General features: G+C 41.3%; 1 protein-coding gene across 1 annotated transcript; it reads right to left on the bottom strand.

Annotated features, from left to right (window-relative positions):
• Positions 1-1,271: 1,271 nt before the first annotated feature.
• LOC111902199 (dof zinc finger protein DOF3.6) lies at positions 1,272-3,185 on the bottom strand. Its single transcript, XM_023898054.3, has 2 exons — positions 2,873-3,185; positions 1,272-2,652 (listed from the first exon to the last, which is right to left on the bottom strand). The coding sequence occupies exons 1-2, from the start codon at positions 2,924-2,926 to the stop codon at positions 1,690-1,692; spliced, it is 1,017 nt and encodes a 338-aa protein (XP_023753822.1). The 5' UTR covers positions 2,927-3,185; the 3' UTR covers positions 1,272-1,689.
• Between the last annotated feature and the right edge of the window lie 9,409 nt (positions 3,186-12,594).

The raw sequence follows: 12,594 nt of genomic DNA, 5'->3' as shown, positions 1-12,594 counted from the left end.
CTAATTTGAATCTTTGTCGCTAATAAACAAAAGCAAAGTGAGATATATATAGAAATCAAAGGATCCAACTTTCTCGTGTGTCGAGAAATTCTTACATGATCTAAATGTACTTAAAACCATGTTAACCATATACAGTCAGATCAACCAAACCAAAACCAAACCACTCCATGGATTTCCGAGCCAGAATCAACCAGTCATCCAGCCACCTTTTCTTTTTATCTCTCTCTCTCTCTCTCTCTCTCTACTTTCTCTCTCTCTCTCTCTCTCTCTCTCTCTCTCTCTCTCTCTCTCTCTCTCTCTCTCTCTCTCTCTCTCTCTCTCTCTCTCTCTCTCTCTCTCGTATGTACTAGAGGACGGTTGAGACAAATATATTTTAGGTTTTTTTGATTAATATACGTACGTAAGTTTAAAAGAGTTGATAACATCAAGACGGAAGAATTGATGATACCTAGACAGATACGAAGCAACTAATCGAATGATGTTATGCCAACTCAAATGTGTTTCTCTCTCTACTGGTTAATTAAGGGGTCGGAGAGATGGTGCTTGGGTATATAACACTTTATTGGGCGAGGGGTGTTGTGTGGCTTGTTGGTGCTTTCAATAAAGCAAAAATCTAAGCTTGCCAGATTCCTTTCTTTTTAGACTGCAAAAATCACTCTTGCATAACACATTTCTTTTCTTTTTCCCATTTTATTTATTTCATAAATTACCCGCCCTTCACTTTAGTTTCGTAATTATGATGGTGGAAGATTTTCGTTCAAACTACACACTCTTTTACTTTTTCAACACACGGATGAGATGAGAAAGAAGGCACTCAAGATGCAAAGAAAACCATGTGTTTTGTTTTTAACCTCATTATGATCACTCATCATTAACCTCTCTTTCTCTTGAACATATATAGAGATTAATATATAAGGCTGTAATATTATTTGTATCTCTTTTGTAGTGGTTTATAATTTTTAAGGAATTATATATACAACATGGTCTTACTGTTGCTCTTAATTTTTAACCTCTTACATATATATATATCTTCTTGACCAATTAGTCCCCATATATATGCCACTTAATTATTTTTTTAAAGAGAATGTTTCACTGACTTAAGCCATAATAAATGCCCCACTCCAAAAGAACTTGCAAGAAAAATAAAATTATTATATATTAGATAACCAGGGTTTAGTTAAATTTAGTGAAATAAGTGTGTTATAATTAAGCTGACTTCTTTCTTTTACGTTATTTATATTGAACATGAAGATCGTCACTTCGCTAACATGTGTTTATAAGAGTAATGCATATATATGTCCATGGAAAAATCTGGATCAACATCACTAGTTATATATAGCATAATCAACATAATATAGCACACAATTGTACACATTAATGGTGAAACACTTGGCAAGTACATGGAATTACCTCTCATACACATTAATAGAATTAACCAACACCATACCATCACGTACATTAAACTTAACATATAATGTATACCTACCATTGATTCTCCTCCAGTTCTTCAGCGGCTAATTAATTAACGTTGAAATGTGGAATCTTAATTGATCAACCATATTACACTCAAGCTTCGAATTAGCTAGGTTTTGAAATCCAAGTTATATAAATTACTTTATAACATGCAACGTACGTTTAACTGAATCATCCTGAATATGCATATCGATCCCCTAATTACCCCAAGGTATATCATAGGAAATGTGTAGTGGGAGTAGTCGTGCTGACACCAGAAAATTCTGCCCAGGAATTTCCAGCCCATGATTGTTGGTTGGCATTTTCCAACATACCCAAAAACTGCCTTGATAAATTTAAGCCTCGATTGTCTTCTACCTTCACCGGGGGATCAATCTGCTGAGAATTAGTATCGATCCTGGAATTCTTTAAACTTATGTCTCCTCCAACCATTGAAGATGATTGTGCTTCGATGACACCTTCATTTTGATAGTTAAATAGACTAGAATTGTTGGTTACCTCAAATCCAGGCAAGAAATTAGGCAGTCTCCAATTCTCATTCCCTCCAATTGATAGAATGTTGTTGAAATGATTGCTACTACCAGTTCCTATTTGAAAATTTCCGATTTCACTTGGAGGCTGAAATCCACCAATACTGGAGCTAAGATTGCCAGCAGCACCTCCATATTGACTAAGAGAACTCATGAAGGGCAAGTGAAGTGAAGGTGGATGATGGAGTTGACTACTACTTGTCATATTCTCTGAGCTACTTCGTGGAGGACTTACACTTAGGGATTTAGGCGCGCCTGATTGGCTTGGGGATTTGGAGCTTCTGCTTTTGCTACTTCTTTTGTTTCTCCTACAACCACCACCAACAGGAACATTTCTTAAAGCACCACCTCTAGTCCAGTAACGCCTGCACGTCTTGCAAAAGTGTCGAGGCTGAGTGAGGCTATAGTTGTTGAAGTAGCAAAATTTGGTGTTGGTGGAATCACAACGCGGGCAGTTTAGACCTGGCTCTGGCAAGGGTAGCTTGGCTAACCTAGCTCGATCAACCATAGATCCTGGTCTGGTCAATCCTTCTCCACCTCCACCTCCACCACCACAAGGTTGTGAAGGCGGCGGTGGAGGTGGAAGATTAGGGTTTTCACTAACACCACCGCCGACACCTCCACTTCCATGATTGTTTGATTGCTGAAGCTGTGAAAAAACCACCGAAAATAGAATGAAAACCAAACAAAGAAAGGATCATGGTATATTCAACAAGAGATTTGAAGAGGAATATGAATGAGCATATATCATCTTTTTTTTACATAAAAAGCACTTGAATTCCTTTTATTTTTGATTGGATGAATCGAAGAAGTAATTAATATAAAAGAGATTGATCATGTATCAAAGGGAGAAGTCCTAAAGATCATACCTGATGATGCCAATTGTGGTGATCAAGATAGGGTGGAACAGATGAGAAAACCATGATTTAAATTCGAGCTCTCTTTTTCTCTTTTAGAAAGGTTTCAAGGGTTTTTTTGGAAATATATGGGGGTGGGGAATCAAAAACAAGAGAATAAAACACAGAGAAAAGAGAAATTAATGGGAAGGAGAGGAAGGATAAAAAGAAGAGGCTTTTGTTTTGCTTAAATTTCCTTTTATTTTATTCACAGTTTTGCATCTCTTTTTGTATTTATTATTATGATTAGGGTTTTTGGGAGTGAGTGGACGAAGTTTCTTAGCCTTTAAGCTTTCTCAGAGTGACACTCTGTGACACACTTAGTGCTCGGGTAAAAAAGAGACATCTGACCCCTCCATGCATATATACATATATACTATATATACATGTGTATCTATATGTACATGCATAAAATAGTTTGAGAGAGGGATGCATGTATACATATATGCATCTAAAAGTGTGTATGTGTGAAATATCATTGTCTTCTATGCAATATAAGGTGGCATGATGGTGGGGATAAAGGTTCTTACGTAATTATAATATCATAAACCAGAAATATGGAGGAGTCCACTTCAGATTTTCATCAAGGCTAAGTAAACAAGTGTACAACTCCATAAAATGATGTTTAATTAATTAGTTTTTTTCTAAGTTATAATTAGGGCATTTATCATGTATTAAACTCATTAGACTCATTAGAGCTTAATAGCTTGTTATATAATAATTCTAGTTTTTCATATAACTTATCAATTTTTATCTACAATACATTATACTCTATAAAATTCAATTAAACATATTTTTAACAATTAAAAAGTTTCATTTTTTCTACAGAAAAGTTCAATGACCATTAAATTTTATATTCATTGAATGTCAATATGACATCCCATGATGCCTCAATGAGCATTACTTTCTACTTAAAGGTTAGTTTATGATCTCAATTTCTTCCATATTATGCTTCCACACTTTTTAAACAATTTGAACCCGTGGCTGGTTTTATCCATCGCCATCATTAGAAGACAAAACTAACCAACACCAAAATGACACCATGTAACAACAATGTTGCTATGCGTGAGGTAATTACATTGTTTATTTACGGTTCTTATCATAATATGAGATTTGACTACTTTTTCTTAATAGTAGTAGAAATGGAGCATAAGTTTTTTTTTTCTCTCTCTCTAAAAAACATGGTCTAGCCATCTTAAACTTGTATTATTGTATCTTGGAACCATATGGGATACAAGTGCTTGAAGAAATGACGGTTTCAATTTTCATTTTTACTTATATAGAAACTTTTTCTTTCTTACCGATGATGATGACTAGGAAAACATGCATCAAGGTGATGAATTTAACATCAATTACCATATGGATGACTCGAAAAATGGAGTTTTAGCTCAAAAAACCCCATAGAGGTGATGCTCCTTACCAAATTCAGTAACAACCCCTTTGGCACATATCACAAGCTTTTCTGCTTTGGGTCATCTAACCGAAAAACATCCCTGCATTGTCACCCATCCTCCCACTCAGGCACACTTAACCATAAAGTTTGTATGGTATTTGCTGCCTTCATGGATTTAAATGTATTGTGACATGGAGTATATTCACACCCCTTTCAAGAAATGCTACATTCTCGTTCTTAGCCGATGTGGGATCAGGTACATATAGCCACCAACCTTCACCCCCTTTATAGGGTTCGACGTCCTTGTGGAGCACACCGACTTATTCTCTAGCTCTGATACCATTGGTGACAACCCCTTTGGCACATATCATAATATTATCCGCTTTGGGTCACCTTATAGGAAAACTTCTCACTAAAGTCACCCATCTTCCCACTTGGGCATGCTTAACCAAATAGTTCTTATGGTATCTACCACCCTCACGCATTTAAAACGTGTTTCTTTAGGAAGGTATCCATACTCCTTTCAAGGTTTGTTTAGTTATCCTTCCCTAATGTGTACGAATCCTCGAGGTATGGAAATTAAAGTAATTTTTGGAGTTTTGTGTTGGCTACAAAGTGGCGAATGTGTCCCCACGATGTGGTATGGCAGCTTAATCTCGTATCCCAAATTGGCCGCCATGACGTGGCAATATATTGGCCATGACATGACGTCTATTTTTGGGCAAACCCTAATTTCATGCTTAAGGCCCTATTTAAGGGAAGTGATGGCTAGGGTTTCCTCTACCATCACCCTCCATCACCTCCAAGAGCCTTGAAGAAAACTTAACCCCCTCTCTCTCTCTCTCTATATATATATATATATATATATATATATATATATATATATATATATATATATATCTTTCTATCTCTCTATCATATTTGAGCTTACCTTTGGTGTTGTAGTGCACTTTTAAGGAAGGATAAGAGGATTTGGTGCAAGGATTAAGCAAACAACACCTACCCATCTTTAAGATCATTTTTTTTTACCATTTGTAAGGATTCATGCTTTCATATTGTAACATTCGGACTTCCAGGTATATTGTTTATTTATTTATGTTTAAGGACTATCGAGCAACTCGACGAGTTGGTGCTACAACTCGTTGAGTAGAGTCGCGTTGTGCCACGTGGGATTAATGATCTACTCGACGAGTCAGAGAGTCGACTCGCCGAGTAGATGCTGGGAAGTGAAACCCTAAATCCCTGGGTTTAGGGCCTATCTAAGGGCACTTATAGCCTCATTTGCGACTCATCAGCTGCTTAACCTTTCTGTGTGAAAACCTAATCGAGCGTAGTGAGCTAAGAGAGTCTCCAAGCTAACCTTGAAGGATTTTAGTGCATCTTTGAGGAGGAAGAGGAGTTTAATCAACAAGGAAAAAGAAGGAGTTTTTGGGATTCAGGCCATTTCGTCCAGAGCTTCAAGAGGAAGGTAAAAAGCTTGAATCTTTCCCCTTTATTTGGTTAGATCTCATGAGTTGAGAAATTAGGGTTTTCATCACATTTTATTTTGGGACTTAGAGATTACTAAGTTATCAGAGGTTTAAACCTCAGATCTGGACCTTGTGAGGTCCCTAGAGCCTAAAGGTCCCAACTTTATTCATCCATATGAGGAGTATGGTGTTTAACATCTCGTGAGAGAATGTATTGGTAGATGGGAGCAAAACCACCATGCATGAGCATAAAGATCGAAGCTTTACGTGACAATCGAGCCTTAGGATGGTAGATCTAGTGTTTGGAGTGATAGATCTTCCTTAAAACTTCTGAATGAGAAATCAGATCGAAGAGACTTGCCGAGTCCATGAGCTGACTCGACGAGTCGGATAGGGTTTGTCCCAATGAACTGGACCATGCGATAGCTCGACGAGTTAGGGGTTAACTCGGCGAGCTAGACCTTCATGAGACTTATGAGGAACGAGTGGACTCGACGAGTCACATGAGTGCACTCGGTGAGTCAGGTCAAACCTGGACTGTTGACTCGAGTTTGACTTCTGTTGACTTTAGGGTTTGGTCAACATAAGTAATGGAGACCATGGAGGGGTAAAATGGTCTTTTACCCATTCCAAGAGTTAGAGAGAAAGAGAGAACAACCTTTGGTGTATTTGAGTATGAATAGAGTATTAATTAGAGACAATTATCAAATGTGTTAGGCGAAGGCTAGTTCGAGATTTCCGAGTACGAGACTTTTACTTGGTAGCTTACGAGGTGAGTCTTCTCACTATACTTACCATGAGTGGTATCTTTGTGTGACTGGGATGTTTATTGTGCTTACCTGTGTATCTTAATATTTTGCATTATGTCTTTGTGATTTATGCTGAGTATTATTTTTATGAGCTTATTGAGTTGGGGTCGGAGGGTCCCACTGAGACACATTGACTGGAGGGTCTTATTGAGTTATAGCCTAGAGTGGCTATTGAGCTGTGTATGGTATTTTGGGGAACTCACTAAGCTTACTTACCGTGTTATGTGTTATGTGTTTCAGGTACCTCTAAGGATCACGGGAAGGCACCGACTTGATTGTACACACATCAGAGATTGAGTTATGATTGAGAGGATCCTGGAGTTTTATATATATATAGTTTTTGGATATGAGTTTTGATGATTTGACATTGTGAAATTTATTGATTTTGTTATTGGAATAAATGTGTTTTTAAATTGAAAAATTTGGTTTGAAAATTTACGTTGTTACAAGTTGGTATCAGAGCCTTGGTTTGAGGGATTCGGATGCACCTCCGGGTGTGTTTGGACTCAAACTGAGGATTTGAGAAAAATTTTCAAAAGAAATGATTTTTGTAAAATGAGAAAGAGTTTTAAAAGAAAACGAGTTGGAGCGGTGTGTACAATCAGCCAGAGCCCGAACGCTGATTTCCCAAAATACCCTTACTTTTGTGTTATGAGATATGTATGAGATATTTTATTAGAATTGCATGCTAGAGAGTAGGCTAGGTATTTCCTATTCTAGGGCTAGAGTTGCCTGATTTGTGATGCCTTAGCCTAGGAGATGCTTTTGATCAGTATTATCTGTTATTTGCTTAAGTATGTTCTGAGTTCTGAGTCGGGAGATAATCTAGGAAGAGATACTTAGATGAGCTTGAGAGGGGTCTTCTGAGAGAGTAGTCTGTGATTCATGAGATATAGAGTATTTGTGAATTAGAATCCTAGGAGGAGGACTTGGGGTGACTATAGGTGGGGTGTGGAAGGTAGTATTGGGCCCGTACTACTGAAAGCACTCGGTCTGTATGCAATCCAAGTAAGAATCCTTAGGATGCTAAGGAGCAAGTGGGGATGAGTAGTCGAGTGTGAGCATGCTCAAGCGAGTCTCTGATGATTTTGTGTTGTGTTTCAGAGACATCTTGGTAGGTACACGCCACACCCTAGAGAGCAGTGGAGTTAGCGATGATGAGATTCGCAGGATGATTCACGATGAGGTGGCCGCAGCCATACGAGAGGCTATTCCAGAGATGTTTGGGTCTATTAAGTCCACTTTGATCGAGACATTTGACAAGCGATATGTTGCAGTTTCTGAGGTGGCTGCTACTGCAGCCACCGCAACTGTCGCTGCAGCCAGGCCACAGGGAGGTGACTCATTGCTGTACCGGGAGTTCAGCAACACAAAGCCACCAGAGTTTGATGGAACACATGATCCGATTGTTGAGATGAGATGGATCTCTGATATCGAGGGGTGTTTCTACACTTGTTCATGTCCAGAGAACTTGAGGGTACGGTTCGCGCTGAACCAGCTTCGCTTGGGAGCGAAGGACTGGTGGAAGTTTGTAACGGCCAGTTTTACTCGTGCAGAGCACACTGCGATGTCTTGGGAGAGGTTTACTATGATATTCTGAGATGAGTATGTTCCCCCAATGGAGAGGGAACAGTTGGCCCAGGAGTTTCTGTCTCTCAAGCAGAAGACAGAGTTGGTGACTGAGGTTACACAGATGTTTCACGAGAGGGCACTGTTCTTCCCTGAGCATGTGTTGACTGAGCAGGCGTGCATGAGCTGGTATTTGAGCATTCTGAGGAAGGATATTCGAGAGTTCGTGGCGAACTCGTCTTATCGAACATTTTCTGATCTTCAGAAAAATGTGAAGATGAGGGAGATCTAGCTGGAGACTCAGGCCAGGGAGGAAGTAGAGTCTCAGGGGAGAGACCAAAGGCCGACACAGTCTCAGCTGGTAGCAAGGCGGGCTAAGCCCGCTGATTCGAGATCTGGAGGCCAGAAGGGCCGCACTTATAGCTAGTGCGACAAGAGTCATGAGGGATCTTGCCGGACAGGGATTTGCTACAAATGCGGCAAGGAGGGGCATATGGCGAAGGATTCCCCAAGGGATTTGTAGTCTGTTTTCACTACAGTCTGACCGGCCATCGGAAGGCCGAGTGACCCCAGATCGTTCAGGATCAGCCCAGGGTTCCACTCCTACTGCTTTGCGTGCTACTGATTATCGGCCGGTGAAGGCCGAGGTTCCGAGGGCTCGTGGGAGAGCTTTTCAGCTGACAGCGGAGGAGGTCCCCGCAGCACCTGATGTCGTGGCTGGTACGTATTTCCTTATTTATTTATTTTTTGATATTTATTGTGCTTATTCTGTATTGTATTTAGGTACATTTCTTATGAGTTCTATACCTTCTTTGGTGTTATTTGACTCAGGTGCGAGTCGATCATTTATGCCCTTAGCTTTTAGTCATCACATTTGTGTCCAACGTGAGACGTTGAGTCGACCTATGAGGGTTTCTATAGCGGAAGAGCAAGCGGTTTTTGCTACTGATGTATTTCGAGGATGTGTGTTGGAGATCTTTGGTGTCGAGTTTCCGATTGATCTGATACAGATTGTGATGGGTGATGTCTGTGTCATCGTGGGCATGGATTGGTTGAGCCCATTTGGAGCAGTGATCGACTGCGAGCGTCAGTTGGTGACTATACGAAACCCCAGTGGGGGAGTGCTTATAGTTTATGGCGAGGGTACCAGATCTAGGTTAGCTTTCTACTCTGCTGCCAGGGCGAGGTAGAGTTTACAACAGGGTTGTATGGATTTTTTAGCGTATGTGATGGATACGCGGGTTGCTACGGAGAGACCGAGTTCTAACGCCGAGGTTCCGATAGTGAGTGAGTTTCTGGATGTTTTTCCCGAGGAGTTACTGGGTGTGCCTCCCGAGAGGCAAGTGGAGTTCTGGATTGATTTGGTTCCGGGAAGCGGCGCCTATCGCCAAGACACCTTATCGCCTTGCGCCCCCAGAGGTGTAGGAGTTATCCTCACAGCTCTAGGAGCTGCTGGGGAAGGGATTTATCAGGCCGAGTAGCTCACCGTAGGGAGCGCCGACCCTTTTTTTCAAGAAAAAGGATGGATCACACCGGATGTGCATTGATTACCAGGAGTTGAACAAGCTAACGGTCAAGAACCGTTATCCACTTCCAAGGATCGACGATTTGTTCGATCAGTTGCAGGGGGCATCTTGGTTTTCCAAGATTGATTTAAGATCGGGATATCACCAGATGAGAGTATGCGAGGAAGATATTCAGAAGATGACCTTTATAACTCGTTATGGGCATTACAAGTTCATGGTGATGCCTTTTGGGCTACCGACGCACCGGCAACGTTCATGGATCTCATGAACCAGGTGTGCAGGCCTATGTTGGACCAGTCAGTGATCATGTTCATCGACTCGGAAGGGTGTAAATTTTGTTTGGGGGCCTAAGCAGCAGACACCATTCGAGACTCTTCGCCTAAGATTGTGCGAAGCTCCGGTGTCAGCCCTTCCAGAGGGAGTGGAGGACTTCGTAGTCTATTGTGATGTGTCTATTTTAGGGATGGGTGCAGTGCTGATGCAGAGGGGGCACGTGATAGCATACGCATTGAGGCAGTTGAAGCCTCATGAGACGAGATATCCCACCCACTATCTAGAGCTGGGGGCGGTGGTGTTCGCCCTCAAGATCTGACACCACTATTTGTACGGGGTTCGGTGTAACATATACATGGACCACAAGAGCCTAAAGTATCTCATGGATCAACCCAACCTAAACATGAGACAGAGGAGATGGTTGAATGTGGTGAAAGACTATGACTGTGACATCCTGTATCATACGGGCAAGGCTAATGTGGTAGCTGACGCCCTGAGCCGTAGAGCTGAGAGTGCTCTGATCCGAGATGTGTGTATGAGGATGACGGTGATGATTTTAGATACCATTCGAGAGGCCCAGGTGGAGGCCGTGAGACCGGAGAACCGTGAGAGGGAGCGGGTGATTGGGTAGGTTTTTGAGTTTGTGACGGAAAGTCGTGGGGTTATGACTTTCCAAGGGCGGATTTGAGTGCCCTATACGGGCGGAGCTCGGCGTATACTGATGGAGGAGGCGCATAGATCGAGATTCTCGATCCATCCTAGGGCCACTAAGATGTATTTGGACCTAAAGAGGGATTACTGGTGGCCCTATATGAAGAGGGATGTTAATTGGGTAGTTGAGAGGTGCTTGACCTACCGTCGGGTCAAGGCAGAGCACCAGCTTCCACACAGTCCATTATAGCATCTGGAGATCCCCCCCGTGGAAGTGGGAACATATTTCTATGGACATTATCACCAAGTTATCGAGGACTGCGCGTGGATTTGATGTGATTTGGGTGATTGTGAATCGGGTGACGAAGAGCGCTCACTTCCTTGCAATCAGTGAGAGTTATTTTGCAGAGAGACTGGCCGAGATTTATGTGAGAGATGTGGTAGCTCAGCATGGAGTGCTGACCTCGATAGTGTCAGATCGAGATGTGCATTTTATTTCTAGGTTCTGGAAGAAATTTCATGAGGACTTGGGTACCCGGTTACAATTCAGTACCGCATACCATCCGCAGATAGACGGGCAGAGCGAGCGGACGATTCAGACGCTTGAGGACATGCGGCGTGCATGTGTTATGGATTTCGGAGGAAGTTGGGACACTTATTTTCCCTTGGATGAGTTTTCTTACAACAACAACCATCATTCGAGCATTGGTATGCCTCCTTTTGAGCTTCTTTATGGGAGAAGGTATCAGACTCCCATTTGTTGGGGAGATGTTGGGCATCGAGTGATGGGTGACACTGAGATAGTGCTAAAGACGACTGAGCAGATTCATCAGGTCAGACAGAGGTTAATGACGACTCAGAGTTGCCAGAAAAGTTATGCAGACAAGCGACGATCCGAGTTGGATTTCCAGGTCGGAGATTTTGTTCTCTTGAAGGTATCCCCTTGGAAAGGGGTGATTCGATTCAAGAAAGGGGCAAGTTGGGGCCCCTGTACATTGTTCCTTTCAGAGTGACCGCAAGAGTGGGTAAGATAGCATACCGGTTAGAACTGTTGGATTAATGTCTAAGTCCATAACTATAATTGGTAAGACTTGACCCGACCCGACATGGTCCATTTGGGTTGCATGGCATCATGCATTTGGATAGACTATAATGAGAGAAATAACACTTAAGGTTTGTTAATATATTATAAGTTCTAATATATTAATAAGATTATTTAATTAGTATTGATCAAGAATTAATCTAGGATTAATTAAGTGATCAAAAGAAAACTAATTAAATATATGGGTTGATTGTGTAAATCATCCATACTTGTATAGTGGGCTAATGCTCCATGGATTATCAAGTTGGGCTAAAACCCACAGGATGCTCCATGGATGCTCCATGGTGTATTTGAACCCATGGATCCAAGGAAATGGAAAGCCATGACAATTAGGGTTTACCCTAGTTGTGACACTATATAAAGATCTTGTTGGTGACAAAATCGGCACTAGAGTATATGTGAAAGGGCTAGCCGATTTTATGAAGTGTGGATTTCTCTCTAATCTATTACAAGTGTATTTGGTGTTGTGTGAACCATTTGAGGTGTCACACTTGGGGCACTAGGCACTCAAGCTTCATGAAGACATTCTACATCAAAAAGGTATGTAATTCTAACTTGATATATTCATATGAATCAATGTTATTATGCTAGTTAGGATGAATACCTTGGAAAGTTCATATTTGCATGTATAATAGAGAAAACATAGATCCAAGGTATTTAGGGTTGCATGTACACTTAGGAGTGTTAGAATGCTCAAAACCCAACAAGAACTACCTGCAGAGTTGAGTCAGTTCCATAACACCTTCCACATGTCTAAGCTGAGGAAGTGTGTAGTCAATGAGATGACAGTGGTGCCATTAGAGGACATTCAGGTGGATGCGAGCCTGAATTATATTGAGAGGCCGATTTGATCTAGGATCGAAAGGTGAAGGTTCTAAGAAACAAAGAAGTGCCCCTCGTTCA

The sequence above is a fragment of the Lactuca sativa genome, chromosome 9 (assembly GCF_002870075.4).
Source record: "Lactuca sativa cultivar Salinas chromosome 9, Lsat_Salinas_v11, whole genome shotgun sequence".
Lineage (NCBI taxonomy): Eukaryota > Viridiplantae > Streptophyta > Magnoliopsida > Asterales > Asteraceae > Lactuca > Lactuca sativa.
This window is presented reverse-complemented; position numbering and strand designations above follow the sequence as displayed.

What these genes read in the sequence shown, in the direction of transcription:
- LOC111902199 (XM_023898054.3), bottom strand. Translation starts at nt 2,926, where the DNA reads ATGGTTTTCTCATCTGTTCCACCCTATCTTGATCACCACAATTGGCAT. An exon ending in ACCACAATTGGCATCATCAG is followed by an intron (nt 2,653 to 2,872) that starts GTATGATCTTTA and finishes GTTTTTTCACAG; the next exon opens with CTTCAGCAATCAAACAATCA.